Source organism: Macrotis lagotis, chromosome X (genome assembly GCF_037893015.1).
Source record: "Macrotis lagotis isolate mMagLag1 chromosome X, bilby.v1.9.chrom.fasta, whole genome shotgun sequence".
In the NCBI taxonomy this organism is placed as follows: domain Eukaryota; kingdom Metazoa; phylum Chordata; class Mammalia; order Peramelemorphia; family Peramelidae; genus Macrotis; species Macrotis lagotis.
This window is the reverse complement of record NC_133666.1, coordinates 435,592,714-435,612,699: the sequence shown is the minus strand read 5'-3', so window position 1 is coordinate 435,612,699 and position 19,986 is coordinate 435,592,714. Positions and strand designations below refer to the sequence as shown.

At 37.9% G+C, this 19,986-nt stretch overlaps 1 protein-coding gene across 3 annotated transcripts in view; it reads left to right on the top strand.

Moving 5' to 3' along the window:
- SPIDR (scaffold protein involved in DNA repair) overlaps positions 1-19,986 on the top strand; it is a 546,668-nt gene that overhangs the window by 498,926 nt on the left and 27,756 nt on the right. For all 3 annotated transcript variants that reach the window (XM_074206957.1, XM_074206956.1, XM_074206958.1), the window contains 2 exons: positions 10,465-10,666; positions 11,824-11,976. In XM_074206957.1, coding sequence (XP_074063058.1) covers positions 10,465-10,666; positions 11,824-11,976 — 355 coding nt within the window. The remainder of the gene's footprint in view (positions 1-10,464; positions 10,667-11,823; positions 11,977-19,986) is intronic.

Below are 19,986 nucleotides of genomic sequence, written 5' to 3'. Positions count from 1 at the left end.
TCTTTATAATTTTGTTATATTCAGTTTTAATTTTTTGGTATGTGGTTATTTTTTAACATTTATAGTGTCCATTATTTTCTTGGCTCCACTTATTTCAACCTGCATCAGTTAATGTAAATCCTTCTAAGCTTCTCCATCACACACATGATTTCTTTTTTATTTTTCCAACTACAGTAATGGTATTTTTCAATAATCTTTTTTTAAATTTTTCTTCCTCCTTCCCATCTTTCCCCTCTCCCCATGAAAGAAAGAAATTTAATATAGGATCTACATCTATAACCATGCTAAACACAGATCCATATTAGTCATGTTGATATACATCATTTCTTATAGCATAGTGCTATCCTCTTGTATTCACATACCATGGTTGTTTAGGCAATCCTCAGTCTGTGGGCATCTTATTTGTTTCCAGTTCTTTGCTTCTTGCCTAGTTTGCCTTGCCTCCAGTCCCATCCATCCTCTTCTTGATGCTGCCAAAATGCAGGTGGGACCACCTTTTGGAAATCTGATAAAAAGGCACCAGTAGCTCCTGAGGGGCTTTTAGGATAAAATATTTAACTCTTCTATCCTGTAAAATGTTTTAAAAATCTAGTTTCAGTCCATCTTTTTTTTTAGGTTTTTTTCAAGGCAATGGAGTTAAGTGACTTGCCCAAGGCCACACAGCTAGGTAATTAATAAGTGTCTGAGGCCGAATTTGAACTCAGGTACTCCTGACTCCAGGGCCGGTGCTCTTATCCACTGCCACCTAGCTGCCCCCTCAGTCTATCTTTTCAAACTGATTCTACAGCATTCATTCTACATCACCCTCTACACACCAGTCAACCTGGCTTTCTTGCTGTTTCTTGTACATAACATTTCACTCCATAGCTTTGTATAATGTGTCCCCCATGCCTTTTCTAATTCAGCTGTTTTCACTCATCTCTGACTCTCCTTTGGGATTTTCTTGTCAAAGATACTAGAGTGGTTTACCATTCCTTCTCCAGCTCCTTTTACAGATGAAGAAACTGAGGCAAATAGGCAAAGAGAGTGTTAGTCCTGGAGTTATGAAGACTAGGATGGCCACTCTATCCACTGCACCACCATGCTCAGACAGTATGAATCTTCATCTTTGCCACTAAACACCCTTCGCTCTCTTTAAGTCTCAATTCAAGTGCATCTTCCACCAAGGGGTGGATCTAAACAAGAATCTATTCATGGTGTGTGAAAATACTAATTGCAGAAAACACAAAGTCATCAGAAGAGAAACAACTTGAAAGAAGAGTCCAAGGAGCGGCTAGGCAGCATAGCGGATAAAGCACCGGCCCTGGAGTCAGGAGTACCCGGGTTCAAATCCAGTCTCAGACACTTAATAATTACCTAGCTGTGTGGCCTTGGGCAAGCCACTTAACCCCATTTGCCTTGCAAAAACCTAAGGAAAAGAAAAGAATCCGCCAATGGTTATTCTGTAAAGGCTACTACTGTAAGTTAGCACAGTCCTTCATACATTCTGCTTCTGGGTCCTACTCTGTCTAGCTTCATCAAACTGCTCATTAAGAAGAGGGGTAAGGGGCATAGTCAAGATGGAGGCAGGAGAACAGCCTTTCCTAGGAGCTCTCTCCAAAATTTTTCAAAAAACCTTAAAATTATAACTAAATTTTCGAGATACAGAACCCACAGAAAGATCCAGTGAAGCAATACTCCAGCCCAAGGTAACCTGGAAAATCGTGGGAAGGCTCTGTTACACATGATTGGAGGGGTTGGCAGCACACTGGAGCAAAGGAGCTCCAGTCTTCCAGAAACAACCCCAGGGCACAGGAGCTCCAGTCTTCCGGAAACAACCCCAGGGCACCCAGGTCCCTGGGAACCTCAACTCCTGGCAACAGGAGTTGTTTCCTGACCTGCCAAACCAGGGAACACCAAGCACAACTTGGGAGATCAGCAGGAAAACCTCTTCCAAGACAAGAATGAAGCTCAGGCCAGTGTGACCCTCCTCAGCGCAACCGTGACCCTCAGTGCAGCCCATATCCCAAGAAACAGAAGCAGGTCCACAGAGCTGCCCAGCAGGGAGTCACCTGGCAGTTGTGCCTTGAGCATTAGCCCTCAGAAGGTAAGGGAGTGGGCAGAGACTGTAGAGAATCCTCTGTCCCTGGGACAGGACTCTGGGGCTTTGTCCATATTCAAACCCTGGTCATAGGGCATGGGGTATACTTGTAGTAATCCACAGACCAAAGTACAGCAGGAGAGAAGTCAGAGCCTCCCATAAGACCTTGAAGGAACTGAGGTCCTTGCCGGGGTGGCCCAGTAATACTCAAAAGCTCAGGAAACATCCCAAAACCAGGGCATAGGCTGGGGAAATATGTAAACAGAAAAAAAAAAAAAAAAGGAACTGACCATAGACAATTACTTTGGTTCCATGGAGGATCAAAATACACACTCAGAAGATGAAAAAGTCCAAGCTTCTTCATCTAAAGACTCCAAGAAATAAAGAAGTTGGGTTCTGGCTATAACAGAGCTCAAAAAAGATTAAAAATCAAGTAAGGGAGGTAGAGGAAAAATTGGAAAGAGAAATGAGAGAGATGCACGAAAAGCATGAACAGCAGCTCAGCTCAGTCAAGAAGATCCAAAAAAACTGCTGAAGAAAACAACATGTTAAAAACCAGTTGAAGTCAAATGGATAAAATAACTCAAAAAGGTTAATCAGGAGAAGAATGCCTTAAAAAGCAAAATTTGCAAGATAGAAAAGAAGATAAGAAAAATCTCTGAGGAAAACAAATCCTTCAAATGTAGAATGGAACTAAAGGAAGCCGATGACTTTGCAAGGAATCAAGACACAATAATTCAACACCAAAAGAATGAAAAACCTAGAAGAATATCTCATTGAAAAACAATGGATCAGGGGCGGCTAGGTGGCACAGTGGATAAAGCACCGGCCCTGGAGTCAGGAGTACCTGGGTTCAAATCCGGTCTCATACACTTAATAATTACCTAGCTGTGTGGCCTTGGGCAAGCCACTTAACCCCATTTGCCTTGCAAACACCTAAAAAAAAAAAGCTCATTGCAAAAAAAATAATCTTAAGGGGCAGCTAGGTGGCATAGTGGATAAAGCACTGGCCTTAGAGTCTGGAGTACCTGGGTTCAAATCCGGTCTCAGAGACTTAATAATTACCTAGCTGTGTGGCCTTGGGCAAGCCACTTAACCCCATTTGCCTTGCAAAATCCTAAAAAAAAAAAATGGATCTGGAAAAACAGATCAAGAAGAGACAATTTAAAAATTATTGGGTTACCCAAAAGTCATGAATAGGAAAAGAGCCTTGACTTCATTTTTAAAGAATATCTACAGGAAAATTGCCCTGATATCATTGAAGTAGAGGGCAAAAATAGAATTTGAGAGAATTCACCGATCTCCTGAAAGAAATACAAAAAAAATAATAATAATAAAATAACCCCCAGAAATATTATAGCCAAGTTCCAGAACTCCCAAGTCAAAGAGAAAATATTACAAGCAGCCAGAAGGAAACAATTCAGATATCATGGAGCTGCACTCAGGATCACATAGGACTTACCAGCAACCACATTAAGGGCTCATAAGGCTTAGAATATGATATTCCAGAAGGCAAAAGAACTTGGAATGCAACCGTGAATCAACTACCCAGCAAAACTGAACATCCTCTTCCAGGGGAAAAGATGGACTTTCAAATTCCATCAAAAGATGAAATTTCAAATGTTCCTTTTGAAACAACCAGAACTGAACAGAAAGTTTGGTCTTCAAGTACAGGAATCAGGTGAAGCATGGAGAGGGTGAACAAGAAGGGTAAATTATGAGGGATTTAATGAGGACAAACTGCATGTATTCCTGCATGGGAAGATGATATTGATAATACTCATGAACATTCTAATTTATTAAAGCAGTTAGAAGGAGCTTTTATAGTCAAGACACAGGAGAGAGCCAAATTTGAAGGTATAATATATTTTTTAAATGGAGTCAATGGGTGAAAGGGAAATGTCCTGAGAGAAAGAGAAAGGAGAGGTAGAATAGGCTAAGATATTTCATGTAAAAGAGTCAAGAAATAGCTTTTGCAATAGTAGGAAAGGGGGGAGGTAAGGGGGGATGAGGGAGCCTTCATTTGCATTGGAAATGGCTGAGAGTAAACAGCATACACACTCAATAGGGTATAGAAATCTAGAAGAAAAAGGAGAGAAGGAGGACAAGGGAAGGGTGGGGAGATGTAGGTGATAGAGAAGAGGGTAGATAACATGTTTTCTCTTTTTACTTTTTATAAGGTAGCAGGGTTGGAGTGGTCTGTCTGGGGTCAAGGGGCCAGGTGGTTACTGGATCTCTTGGGTGGGATGTGGGATTGGGGCCTCCTGGACCCAGGGCAGGTGCTTTGTCCACTACCACTCGGCTGCCTCACAGAACATTTTTGAATAAGGACAGAAGGAAAGGAGAGAGAAAATATAATAAATGGTAATGGGGAGGAATGGATAGAGGAAATTTCATTCAGCAACAGCAACTGTGGAAAAATATGGAAGTAACTTCTTTGATGTACTTATGATAAAGAATGTGATCTACCCCAAAGACAGAGCCAATGGTATCAAAACATAGACTGAACCACAGTTTTTTTCTCTTTCTTTCACTTTATTTCTCATGAGGTTTTATATTTTTGTCAAGACGGGGGGATTGTTTACTCCTACAACAAGAATATTTTAGAAATGTGAAAATAAAGACAGAAGAGGGGTAAAAGTACTCTCAAAGACATTGGAAGCATGGACTGGGTCAATAGTAAGAATAAGAAAGTATTTGCTCAATGGCTGAAAGCCATTCACTCATTTTTCAAAGTACAATTTTCTTGTTTATTGATAAGGCATTGTTTAATGTTCTTCTGCTAACTGAGGATGCTATCAGTTCTTTTCTACCACCCCAGTTGTTGAGTCCTCACCAAATTCCAGTGTATTTATATATCTTATCATTTTAATAGAATTTAAAGTCTTCAAAGGGAGATTCTGTCTTTTGTCTTTGTATTTCCTATGTCTAGCTTACTGTCTGGTATAGAAATGCTTAATGAGTGGTTGTTGATTGGAGAGAAGAGGCTAGAAGCAGGAATAACAGTTAATAGGCTCTTATAGTGGTCCAAGTAAGAGTGATGAGCATCTGAGTGAATAAAAGAAGAAATAGATATGGAAGACATTGGGAGATCAAATTTGTGGGGAAAGGAAGGGAGAATATTCAAGGATGAGTGATCAACATTGTTGTCAGTTTAAATGGTTGGGAGATTTAGAGGAATATAAGGTATAGTAGGTATATTAATGTAACATTATTAATAATATAGTATTACAATAGTAGGTATAGTAGAAATACTAAGTTTTATTTTGGAATGCTGATTTTGAGCAATATCCAGATAGAGATATCCAACAGGTGTTGAACAATGAGGTATTGGAGATCAGAAGAGATATTAGGACTGGATATAAAAAGAGAAATTTGGTAGTCCTCTGTGTAGATATGATGCTTGAACCCACTGGAATAAGTGCCATAATCACCCAGGAAGAGAATGTAGAGTGGAAAGAAGTATAAAGTCCAAGACTGACCCTTTTTGAAATTGGAAAACCAAGTAAAGGAGACTAAGAAGGAATGGTCATGTTGTAAAACATAGAACCAGAAAGAGGAAATGTGGAAATTGGTAGAGGAGGAAGAAACCAACTAAATCAGGTGTCAAAAACTACAGAATTATCAAGGAGGATGACTGAGAAAAGGCCATTAATGTTATTAACATTCATCATAAAGAAATCATTGATAACCATGGAGAAAACAGTTTCCATCAGCAGTGGATGACTCTAGAAATCAGACTGAGAGTAACAAAGTGAATGGATACTAAGGGTGGCTAGGTGGCGCAGTGGATAGAGTACTGGCCCTAGAGTCAGGAGTACCTGAGTTCAAATCTGGCCTCAGATACTTAATAATTACCTAGCTGTGTGGCCTTGGGCAAGCCACTTAACCCCATTGCCTTGCAAAAACTTAAAAAGAAAAGGTGAATGGATACTAAGATGTTAGAAGCAGCAAACACATATAGTTACTTCTAGGAGAATGGCAATGAAAGGAAGAAAGATAAAGGATGAGGAGATGCATAATCAAGGGAAAATTTTTTTAAGGATGAGGGAGAGTAAAGCATATTTATAGACAGCAGAGAAGAAACCAATATATAAAGAGAAATTGAAGTTGAGAAAGGAGAAGCAAGGGAAAGACAATGAGGACCCAAGGGGAGGAGTCAGCCTTAGGGAAGCAGAAATGCCTATCTGTCAGGAAAACTCTAAGATATCTACATTCCTTTGGAAACATCAGACCTGCAGAGTTCTCAAAATTTATATGTCTCATAAGCTCCTTATAATCCCTTTGCTATGAGGCAAAAAAAAAAGTACATGGTGGATAAGACTGCCATATTACCAAGAAGGAACTGAAAAATGAAAACTAAAGGATGTCAGTAAGATGCAAGAGCAGGGAGAAAGTTGGAAGACAGATTGATCACAGGAGAGGGAAGGAAAATTGAACATTACTATTTAAGTCAAGAAAGCTAATGGAAGGTGCCTAAGATGTTGAGTCAAGGTTTTATGGGAAGAAATGATCAACTACTCCACAAGAAGGGCAGACATAGAGCAGTTGTGATCTATATCGCTAGAAAAGGTACCCATGTGAGTGATGAGATCAGAAGCCATTTTCCTCTTCCCATATCTATTTTCAAGTGTATTATCAGACTGTTTTGATTGACCCTAAATATTTCTCTGCATATGGCCTGAAGCAGGGCTAGCCATTCATGGATCTGCACGCTACCTTTTCTTTACCCCAGTGAAGTGTCTCATTTATTTCCTATTCCTTCATCCTTAAAGTCAGAAAACTGGAGTCTCTGGGGCCATGAGGAAGTCCAAGCAGAATCTCAAGGTAAAGACCTGAAATCAGGAGATTAGAGTGGTCTACAAAAAATATGCCAAGTGATAGTCAGCTGTGGAATGACAAATATTGTTCCAGGGTGTGTTCATGGGTGGCATTACATATCAGGTATCAAGCTGGGTGCTGGGGACAAGGGAACAAGAAGAAAAATAACCCCTTCCTTCTCAGCACTTTTATTAACTGAGTAGATTCAATATGTGTACAGATAAATGTATCAGAACAATTTGAGAAGGGAGAAAATATTAACATTTGGGAGTGAAAGGGAGCTCAGAAAAGAGTTCCTTTATACAAGTAGAAAATAAATTGGGGTTCCAAAATAGAATTATACAATATCAGGGCCAGATAGGATATTGGAGGCCACCAATTCCATTCCCCTCTCTCATTTTATAGATAAAGATAGCAGAATAAAGTAGTTAAAATTACTTGCCCAAGATAACATAGCAAGTTAACAAAAGAGATGGGACTGGATACCAGATTTGATTATATTAATCAATATTCTTTCTTCCCATGCTAGACCTTCTAGTCAAATTTTGTTTAGTATTTTGTTTTTCCCCCAGTTACACATAAAAAAAATAATTTTAACATTTGTTTTTTTTTAACTTTGAATTTCAAAATTTTTCCCTTCCTCCTTCCCCATACCTCTTGTTGAGAAGGCAAGTAATTAAATGTAGGTTATAATATGTATAGTCATGTAAAATACATTTCCGTATTAGGCATGTTGTGAAAGAAAGCATGGACAAAAAAAAAAATCTAAATGAAGGAGACAAAGGAAAGGGGGAAAAAAGATGAATGAAAATATAAAGTGCTCCTAAGTCACTGTTTTATCTGTTTCATTAGCTACCTTGAATTTATAGATACTCTCTCCTCTTTAGCTTCTAAGACCTTATACTACCCCATTTATCCACTTTTTCTTTTTTTGCAAGGCAATGGAGTTAAGTGACTTGCCCAGAGTCACATAGCTAGGTTAATTATTAAGTGTCGATGCTCTATCCACTATACCATCTAACTGCCCCCTAGTTCATCCACTTTTGACTACTCCTCTGTATCCTCTGCTGACTCTTCATCTTCCTCCCAACTCCTTAGATTGGGTTCTGACCCAGACTTCTGACTGACATCCTCTTACTACAGAATTTCAGAATGAGAGGGAACCTCAGAAGCCATCTAATCCAATCTTGTACTGAATGAAGAATCCCTAGTAAATAATTCCTAACCATTGCCTGACAATTTCTAGTGAGAGGTTTTTGAGAGCTCTGGTTATTAGAAGGTTTTATATCTGTCTTAAAATTGTCTTTTTTGTACCCTCCAACCTTTGATCCTTGTTCTACCCTGTGAGGTGAGGCAGAAGCTTTTTCTTTAAGATAGCCTTTCCAGGGGGTGGCTAGGTGGTGCAGTGGATAGAGCACCGGCCCTGGAGTCAGGAGGACCTGAGTTCAAATCTGGCCTCAGACAGTTAATTACCTAGCTGTGTGGCCTTGGGCAAGCCACTTAACCCCATTGCCTTGCAAAAAAAAAAAAAAAAGATAGCCTTTCCAAGGGTGGCTAGGTGGCACAGTGGATAGAGTGCTGGCCCTGGAGTCAAGAGGACCTGAGTTCAAATTTGATCTCAGACACTTAATAATTACCTAGCTGTGTGACCTTGGGCAAGTCACTTAACCCCATTTGCCTTGCAAAACAAACAAGAAAGGCAAGATAGCCTTTCAAATATCTGAAGACTGCTAGTATGCCTGGCCAACTCTTCTCTAAGATTACATGTTCCCAGGTTTTTTAGAGAGTCCTTATAATATGATCTCATGGCCTTCCATCTTCTTGATTGCGCTTCTCCAGATGCTCTCTAAATTATGTGTCCTTTCCAAAACATTACATTCAGAACTGAAATTCCCTGGTCCTTATTTCTTTTAACACATTCTGAGTTGCATCCAAATTTCCTGGATACACCAACAAATGTTGAATCTTATCATGCCTGTGTTCTAACAAAATCCCAAATGTTTTCCAGACTAAGTGCTAGGTAACCCCTCCTCCTTATGAACTTTACTTTTCTTTGAACCTAAGTGTAAAAAATTAAATATATCTATATTAAATTTTATCGTGTTAATTTGACCTAGTATTCTAGCCTGTTAAAATTTTTTGCATTCCTTTCCTGTTGTTCATGTATCCTAGTTTGTATCATCTGCAAATTCTGAAGTTTGTATCATCTGCAAATTCTGAAATTTGCCATTATCAAGTTAATGATAAAGATATTAAATAGCACAAGATCAGGAATAGGTCCTTGGAGCATTCTACCAGAACCCCTCTTCTAAGTTATTTTTTGTTAGATTTTTTTTTCAAGGAAATGGGGTTAAGTGGCTTGCCCAAGGCCACAAGGTTAGGTGGTTATTAAGCATTAAGTGTCTGAGGCCGGATTTGAACTTAGGTACTCCTGACTCCAAGGCCAGTGCTCTATCCACTAAGCCACCTAACTGCCCCTCTTCTAAGTTATTATTGACTAGTCTTTGGATATGTATATTTAAACAGTCAGACTGCAAAGTCTACTAATGATTTGATCAAGCAGATGATAAAGCAAGTTCAAGTAGAATTGAAGTGAACCTGAAATAGTGGGCCAGGCAAGGCAGGGATCAGGAAGCAGGGTCTCAGGTTTCAGAGATAACAGATGTCCCTTCAAGGCATGGTTGTTGGTAGTGAGGAAAGGCCCTTGGTGAAAGATGGCTGTGCTAGTTGACTAACTGATTCTCACTTAAATCACTTAACATAGAGAGGGGTCCAGGAAATGAGGTAATAAGAAAAAAAACAGGTCTTTTTCCTTTTCTCTTCTAGTGATTTTAAATAAAATCATTGAATTTGAGTCTTGCTTTTTCCATTCCTGTAATGTAATCAGTGTCTTCTCACCCCCCATCCGAAGAGAATGAAAGTTGTTTGAAGTGAAGGAGTATTTTGTTTTTGTGCTTTGGAATCTCCAGAACCTGGCACACTGGCTAACCCATAAGAATGCACTTAATAAGTATCTAATGAATAAAAGAATACTTTCCTTTCTTCTTTAACTAGAGAGGCATTCAAATACAAGTATGAGAATCATGGATTTTTAGAGCAAGGAAGAACCTTAGAAATTATCTAGGCCATTGCCTTATTTGATGCATAAGAAAACTGAGATGAAATGATTTGATCAAGATTATATAGCTATTATTTTACCTGTTTAAGAGTTTGTTAAAGGTTTTTCTTAAATGGAAAAAAAAGATTGATTTAATAAGATTTCTCAATGTACCGAATTCATCTGATCTATATCAGCAAATCAGTATTAATATAGGCTTTCAGCCATGATCTGCCATGGGATCATCACCCTCCCTTAGGTCTTTGGGACCCACTGTAGCAGATGCTTGTTCCTTATTTGTAGCTTCTCATCCAAAAACTCTTGTTTTAAAAATATTTTGGTAAATTGAGATTCTTCTATCTTTGTTACTAATAATGTAGTTGAAGTTATATATTACTGTATTTTGTCCTGGATATAAAGTATAGTTTTTAACCTAAAAAAACTTTGCTCCATTTTGAATTCATAGTTAAAAAATAATCTTCTTCTGGACCAAAGAGAAATTTGGCTGATAGTGACTGATGCCACCCTGCAGACAGAAAATGCTGGCATCCCAAAGACTGTGCCAGTCTGTGTGACATCATCATGTGTAATCAACCTAGAAGTCATGGAAGCCCTCACAGATGCAACATCCCACACCATCTTCTTCAAGGATGTCCTACAAGAAAATGGTAATATTAATGGTTTGGGCTCAGAGATGGGTGGACTACTGGCAAGAAGTGATACTGTATGTCCTCCTGATATTTCCAGGCCCAAGATATAGAAGTGTTAAGTCTCTAGTTTAACACAATTATATGTGTACAACCCATATTAGATTGTTTGCTGTCATGGGGTAGGGAGGAGGTAAGGGAGGGGTTGAAAAATGTGGAACTCAAAAGCTTGCAAAAGGATGAATGTTGAAAACTATTTTTGCATGTAATTGGAAAAAAAAGTTAAAAAAATAAAATAAAGAAATCTCTAGTTTAAGATAATGGAGACAGTTGTCATAATAGCCAGTCTCTAGGTGCTTTCTGAGATGGTGCTGACTTAAGAGATGATTGATCCATAGTGAGAAGGCACTATTTCTCTACACACATGCCACCTCCCCTTAGCAGGCCTGAATACTTACTTGTACAGGGTCTAAATAAACTAGCCAAGTTCTGACTTAACTTTTTTGTTTTAATGTTGTCCATTATAGTTTGGATTTCTGCAACTCATTTTGCATTCTGCTAAAATGAATTCACAAGCTAGCCCTTGGAAGTTCTTGATGCCACCATGGTTAAGCTCAGAGCTGGCTGAGAAGTCTGTTACACAGTCTCAGGACTCCTTCCTTTTGTGCTGGAAGTCACAGCCAGTAGTCTTGGAAGAAGCAATAAACCCTCCTTTAGTCTTAGTCCCAGAGGTGTGACAGATGCCAATTATGTACTTATACTTGGCCTGGTTTTGAACACCTTGACACGGAGATCCAAACTAAAGTTATTTCTCAGAGAACTCTTTTAAAAACAAGTAGAGTTTAGGAAATTGTTAATGTGTAAACTTCAATTAGTCAGCCTATTTTTCTAGGGATCAAGCTAAAATCCTGCCTGAATTGTGTTTGGATCCAGTGTTTGCATGGTTTTTTGTTGTTGTTTTTTTTCAACTTAGTATAATATACTTTCTGAGAGGCCTTGGGGCTTACCCACAAAACAATGCACATTTCATTGAAGACAATTTTTTGGAATAAACCTGACACATGACTGAGTTTTCTCTCATGACTCTAAGTAATTGGCAAAGAGCATTGTCTTCATTGGCATGAATAATTAACTTTTTTCTTCATTGCTATAATAATCTTCACTGTTTCTGTTGGCAGGTAGACTTATTTGTGTTGAACGAACTGTCCTCATGCTTCAAAAGCCCTTTTTGTACGTTGCTAATAGTACTGATACTTCTGAACTGACTAGCCCAGTTATACTAGATGAATTGGATTCTGCCATTCAAGTGAACTCCATTTGTAGTGTACAAGGTTGGTAGCCATCTTAATAGAAAATATTATTTTATACTTTTGAAGGTATTGTCTATTAATTGCTTACTTTGCATACCCACCTATCCTGACTTCCTAAGGGTTAAACTTTTTTGTATTACTGATTGTTTTAGTTTACCTCTAGGTCTCAGTTTTTATGTTCAATCCTCTAACTTCCCTGTGAAGTTATGGTAAAAATAAATATTTATAATGAAACATTACCCACAGTCATTAAGATTAGTAGAAATAACAAGCACTAATTTTGGATCAAGTGGGGCTAGAATTTAAACAACTGGGGTTGAGGTCCTCAGAAAAGAAATGACACCTCACCCCCAATCCTTTTTTGTTGATTTTGGAAGGGAGTGTTGTGATCTTCCTTCCCCTTCACAGATGACAAGGTGTCACCTTTCACCTGTTCCTCCTCCTCCTCACTTGGAATAAGGTTCATTTATCACAACTTCTATTTGTGCTTGAGCCAACAAGGTCTTTAGGCATTGTCTACCACATTTTTAAAAACTCAAACTTAACTAAAGATTAATAATGATGAGACCAAATTCTTCCTGCCATTCTGACCACACAATCCTGGGGAGAACATTGATGTATCTTAGGAATTGAGAGAATACAAGAGAATGAATCTTCTCTTTCCTCAAAGAAATGAACCTCTAAACTTGAGAGGTGCTAGTATTTCATGTGATATTCTTCCCAAATGCCATCACATTTACTGTCCACTTTTCTGTTAGTACATGTGGAAGATTAAATACATGAGAATTTAACATCCCCATTCTAAAACAAAATGAAATGAAACCAAAAAAAAATTAAGGAAAAATTCCTTAACACAATGTATGATTTTGCTGATGAAAACAGAAATGTAGTCATGGTCTGGTAAAGGGAAGAGTGGGCTTTTTAATTGGAGAAACAGAATTTCTGTCAGAGGCATCATCTTTTTTCTTTTTTCTTTTCAAACATTGGATTCATTTATGTGAAATATCTTTTAAATTTAATACATATAACTAAATTTAATACATATAACTGAACCTAAAAAAAGGTAATTTTCATAGGAAATTTTCAAAGATTTCATAATGTGCTCTGAAGGTTAATATATTAACCTTAAAGTAAAATTAAGTAAAGGATAGAAACTAAGAAATGTTCATCTACTTAATACAGATTTTAATTATTAAAACTAACCTACATTATGTTATCAACGTTTGCTCCTCTGACCAACAGTGATACCATCCTCAAAGAAGAGTACTACTTTTTTTTTCTTTTTATATAACACACTCTTGGTTTTTAAGCACTGGATTCTTTTCATTTTTCTCCTCCAAAAAAAAGTACTCACTTTCCCTAAATTCCTACATTGCATTTAACATTTATTCACTCAGTAAGTATTGCTTCAACATTTAATGTATATACAGCATTGCACAAGGTCTTTCTGTGCATGTTCTTCATCTTGGTCCATTAATTGATTGATTAGTGAAATCCTTATATACCATGCTATATGCATGGTTTATATGCACTGGGTAAAAAAAAACTAGAAAGACTCAGTAATTCTGTTCTTCTGGGAACTTACAGTCAGTTGAGATCTTTCAGTTCTTAGGATCATAGAATGGGCAGATCAGTGGGAATTGTAGCAATCAAAGCTAATTTTTCTGAGATTGTGAAGTTCTTCCTTATTCTTTTATGCTTTTCCTTATCCATTTATATTGTGGTGAAAAGAATATCATTGGTATGTTTACACAGTTTTACGTTATTATGTTTGCAAAGTTTTGTATTCATTTTTTAAGAGTTATAGCAACTAGGTTGGGCTGCCAAAGATCACAGAGGTAATATGACCAGATACATCTGTTTAACTGTTTCATGTAGTATCTAACACCCTGCCCCCACCTCTCTGGTACAAGCCCTTACCACTACAATAACTTGCTGGTGCATCTGCCTGCCTTGTCTTTTCAATCCATCCTCCATTCAGCCACTAAAGTAATTGTCCTAAAATGTAGGTCTGATCATGTTATTGCCTAATCAATAAACTCCAGTTGCTTCCTGTTGCCTCCAGGAGCAGAACCAAAATGCTCTATTTGATATCAAAGCCCTTCATAACCTAGCCCCCTTATACCTTTCCAGTCTTCTTATACCTTAGTCTGCAACACAACTTCATTCTTGGGATGGTGGTCTCCTAAGTGTTCATCTCATGGCTTGGGGTATTTTTCTGGCTATCCCCCAAGCTTAGAACTCTTTTCCTCCTCCTTTCAGACTACTGACCCCCCCTGGTTTTCTTTAAGTCCCGACTAAAATCCTGCCCCTATAACCTCTCTTAATTCCAATGTCTTCCCTGCCTTAGTAATTTCCTTTTTATCCTATTACATAGAATGCTGTGCATATATTTGTATGTTGTTTCTCAGTGGAGTCTAAGACTAAATTGTGGAGAAGATGCTGACCTACATTAGTGGAAGGAATTTCTTCATCCTTTATACTAATGAAGTCACAGGTCCAATTCCTATCCCCAGGATTTATTGAAATACTTTACAAATGCTGAACTGAATTTCAAATTCTAGTCTCTTTATCCCCCAAACCACGAGATGGCTAATATCCTTCACTCTGAGTGTTGGCAAACAACAGACTTTAGAAGGGACTTTATTATGGGTGGGAAAAAGTGAACTTCAGATTCTAAAAGGAGTATTTTTGACTGTATGATGAAACTGCCCTTTGGGTACTGAGATAGTGCCAGTGGTTTGTTATTTTTGGCAAAGCATAGTTTAATGCAGTATTAAGTCTTCTTTCCACTTGAGCTATATTCTCTACCTTCTGAAGCAATAGACAGCTCATTCTTCAATCAAATGACAAGGGGGAAAATCTAACCTCTCCTGCCCCTTGTAGCCCGAGGGAATTTCTGATGACCCAAATCATCATAATTTAAGTCTGGAATAGCCTATGGACAGTGGATTACACAGATCCTTTACACATACACACACACACACACACACAAATAAATACATACATAAGTCTACATAGTGGAAATACTGACCTTGCAGATATTTGTAGCTGTTGCTAAATATACGACTTTCTTTGATGTGAAAGAGGCCTTAGGGGTTAAAGCTGTTGCCATTAATTTTAGATTTTATATGTTCTTCAATATTATCATCCTTGTGCAACTCCAAAGAGCAGCTAGGGTCTCCCAAACTGTGCTCAAATGACCTGACTCACAGGTTGCCATCTTTGGAGACCAAGGAAAGATTTACTTATCAATGTTTATTGTTGTTCATTTATTTTCGGTTCTTCATGACCCTATTTGAGGTTTTCTTGGCAAAGATAGTGAAGTTATTTGCCATTTCTTCTCCAGTTCATTTCACAGTTGAGGAAACTGAGGCAGAGTTAAGTGACTTGTCCAGAGTCACTAGGCTAGTGTCTGAAGACAAATTTGAACTCGGGTCAAAGCCAGGTACTCTATCCACTGCACACCTAGCTACCCCAGTCACAAGGTGAAGGCCACAATCACCTTTCACCTGAACTCTTACAATAGCTTCCTAATTAGTTTCCCTGCCCCATTTCTCTCTTCTCCAGTTCATCTTTCATATCCTCTACATAACTACCATTGTTATTTTCCTAAAAAAATAACCATGTTACTCCCTTAACTCAGTAAACCCTAATAGTTCCCTATCACTTCTAAGATCAAATAAACTTTTCTTTTACTTTTTTAAAGCTCTTACAACTTAACCCCAACTTTCTTTCTTTCTTTTTTTTTTTGGCAAGGCAGTGGGGTTAAGTGACTCACCGAAGGCCACACAGCTAGGTAATTATTAAGTGTCTGAGACCGGATTTGAACCCAGGTACTCCTGACTCCAAGGCTGGTGCTTTATCCACTGTGCCACCTAGCCACCCCCCAACTTAATTTCTCATTACACATTATGACTCTTCTATACTTTTTGGTCCAGACAAACAGACCTTCTTTACATTCCATCTCCTACCCCGGTCCTTTAATACTGACTCTATCCCATGGCTGAAATGTATTCCCACTTCACCTCTGCTTCTTGGAATCCCAAGTTTCCCCTCAGGGTTCATCTGAAGTTTAACCTTCTATATGAAACCTTTTCTAATCCCCCAAACCTCTGGTGCTTTACCTACCTCTAGGGAAATTATCTCATATTTGTCTTATATTTACATTCCTCCTCCAGTGAAATGTAAGCTCCTAGAGAACAGGTAAGTGAGTCTTGATAGTCTGTAGTTCTCGTGAAGGAATCCTAGGATTTTGAGCTGGAAGAGAGACACTAGAATTCACCTAGTCCAACTCCTTCCTTAAACAAAGACCAAGAAAATTGAAGTCATTTGCTCAAGGTTGAAAGATCAAAAAGTGAACCCATAGTAAAAAGGAAGATGGCACTATAAATGGAAGTGAATGAAAATCTGTTTATTGAGGACTAGATCTGAACAGACTCCAGCAGTGGAAAGCAAGTCTTTATATAAGATATAGGATATAGGAGGCAGGATGGTATGGTTTCTGTAGTGACTGGGAGTCGTTTGGGATCTCTATGGAGGATGTGTTTTTTGGGGGGGTCACTAAGGTGTGATTGGGGAATGTTTGGCATTTCTATGGGGTTTAGGATTCGTGTCCTCAGGAAAGGATAATCAATGGGGCTCTACTGGGCAAGAGTGAAACTCAGGTCTAGATCCAAAAAAGATCATACAGATAGGCACAGCAGAGTCTGGATGTTAACCTTGGTTTTCTGACTCAAGGTCAATACTCTTCCATTGCTTTGTGCTCTAGAAAGAGCCAGTGGGCTATTGTTTGATTACATATTAATCAATCAATAAATAATCATTTACTGAGTGCCTTCTGTTTGTCTGGTAAGTGCTAGAGATACAAAAAAGAGGCAAAACACCTCATGGAGATGAAAAGTTATTTCTTCTGTTGTCCTTTTTTCCTCAAATTAGTGTAGACTACTATTTGTGGCTGAGATAGATTTATTTGGACTCTTTTTTCCCTTTCTTTTCTCATTCTGCTTGTTAAATACACTGTAAGTAAAAGATTTTCTTTGGCTGTTGTTTTTAATGTTGATTTTTTCCTTGATCTCTTTAATTGAGGCAGCTTAAAGATTATCATTGGCCCTTCCTTCAAGAGTTATATTTATTGTACTGATAATGGATGAGATGAGTCTCTGCCCCAAGAGTGCTCTGTGTACTGTTTATTTTAGTTCCACACAGGGAAACAGGATTAAAGTGCACTCACAGAAAGTTTGTGATTAAAAGTTATGGGACTTGGATAGCAATAGTTTAACAAAGATGCCTTTAAACAAAATTGGACAAGGCTTGGAGGCTTTGGAGAATGTTTTCTTGTTTGCAAAAGCTGAAAAGGAAAAGACAGTGAGTGGTACTGTCTCTGGGACAGGCCTGACTGAGAGGAGAGCTGTACCTTCAGGGCCGAAGAAGAAAACTATTTGGATAGGCTATAATGATTTGCAACTTCCACCACCATGGAGTAAGCTACCATCCTGAGAGAGGCAGAAGTGACCTCTGCAATAAGTCTGCCGTAACCTACATTGCTTGTTGAGAAGGAAAAGGAGAGAGTGTAATAATATCTTGTATTAATTCTCTGATTTCTAGCTCTGATAATAGTAATAATTTCTGAAATATCAGCTAGGTATCTCAAACCTGGAGCAAGAAAGATTCATTTTTATGAATTCAAATCCAGCCTTGGACACTTACTAACAAGTCCTTTAACCCTGTTTGCCATTGTTTTCTCATCTGTAAAATAAGCTGCAGAAAGAAATGACAACCCACTCTAATATCTCTACAAGAAATCCTAAATAGGATCACAAAGACTCAGACATGACTGAAAAATAACAACCAAAATAATTTCTGATAATTAAATGTGTCATTGGAATTCTTCCTTATTGTTATAAGCCATATTGGCAGCCTCAATTTCCACATCTATAAAATGGTCATAATAATAGCATCCATTTCCCAGAGTCTAGTGTGAGGTTCAAGTGAGATAACACAGGTAAAGAGCTTTATACACCTTAAAGCACCATAAATACTAGTTATTTTATTACTATGGTTTAAAATATTAGAATATTGACTAATACGTCTGGACTGCACTTTTTGCTGTGTGCTCATGAAAAGTTGTTATATAAATCATTTGGACATGTAGAAGATTAGATGATTTAATTGGAGGGGATGCTCTCTTCACTACTGCCCTTTGCAGTTCCTTTTCACCTTCTCAACCTGGGAAATTTTTTCCTTTCATAAAAGATTCTTCTTCTTACCTTTTTAATATCCTCATCATACTAGTATCTCATTTTTTTATGAGACTGACACCTTTTCTAGTCAGATTTCTCCTCATTAATACCTTCTATTCCTTTTCTCACTTAAAGTATTATTGATATGCTTCAGGCTTGCCATTGATCTTTGAGATACCTGTGAGTTTGACTTTTCTGAGATCACAGTATTCCATGATTTCCAGCCATACAGCAAGCATCATTAGGAGAATGCTCATGTTTAAAGGGTAGCAGCAAGTAGTTTGGGACCATCAAATGCATTTTAGCCACTTTCCAAAAATAATCTTCTCCATTAACCTCCCCTTCTGATGTAACAGTATGGCTTATAGGAGACCTTGGGCTCCTGAAAGTTATCTCAGTCAAGCTCAAGCCTTGGCAGGTTCTATCACATGAAATGACTTTGAGGAGGGAACCAAGGTGATTCATGTTTGTTTTCCAAGGTCTGATCTAATTGGGTTTGAAGAGACTCATCACCACGTTGGCTTCAGGGTCATGGATTTTTTTTTTAGCTAGCTCAACTCTTAAAGACCATCTACTAACTTATAGAACAACTGTCAGCTATTCAATTAGAGAACCTATACACATCAATTCAATTCAAATTCTTGACATAATGATATAATTTACCATTCTATTCTGAATTTTTATCAAATAGATATACATATGTAACACAAAGACTGTCTATCCAAATAATGATCACAGTCTGGATTTTTTTTTTAATACATTTGTCATCCCTGTAGATGTAGACCCAATCTTTCTTATGTTGCTCTGTGTTTCACTAGGGAAACTTTATAGCTTTATTCTTGGGCAAAATGCAGTTAAAATTTTATAAACAATCTAATTTTAAGTGTAATAGAGAACCTTGCTGATTAAAGAAATATTGTTAATTTATTACTATGATAACTATATTTTTTATTAATATTGCATTTTTTTTTGCAAGGCAATGGGATTAAGTTGCTTGCCCAAGGCCACACAGCTAGGTGATTATTAAGTGTCTGAGGCCAGATTTGAACTCAGGTACTCCTGACTCCAGGGCTGGTGCTCTATTCACTGCACCACCTAGCTGCCCCTAATATTGCTTTTTTATCTTGATTTAGCTTAAGAATAAGGCATACCAGTAAATGCCCAAGGAAATAGCTAAACAGTCAACTTTTGATAAACTGTAATGAAAAGATTCTCAGTGATAATCCAGAGCTCTCAGATGTCATGCAGGCTTTTCCACCTATTGAAATCGCATCTCTATTTGAATAACCCCAGTCACATCTGAAGGTTGCCAATTATATCCTCAAGTAGGGAAGGTATTAAGAAAAGGAGAGCAAAGATACACATGTACACACTCACAGAAATTTTGCATGTGTGCAAATATGTTCAACTCTAAGCAGTACAATGAGTATTGACCACAACACTCAAAAGAGGGTGAGGATAAGAACAGTCAAGGCTTCTTAAAGACAATAGGATTAAAAAAAAAAGAAAATAGTATTTAAACTGAACTTTGAAGAACGGGTAGGAATTAGACAATCAGAGCTATACAAGTAATAAAAAGTTTGCAAACCATCCCGACTAGAAAATTGTTCAAATGTTACGTGGGAAGATTTTAAAAAAACATTTGAAAACTTTTTTGATTTTCGCTTTTAGAATTTGTCATCATTACAAAACCCCTTGAAACCATCTTGCTGGTCAGTGAAGCTAAGTCAATCAAATGTGCAAACACAGCTGTTATCACAAAGTACACCTCTGCTCTGGCAGGACTATA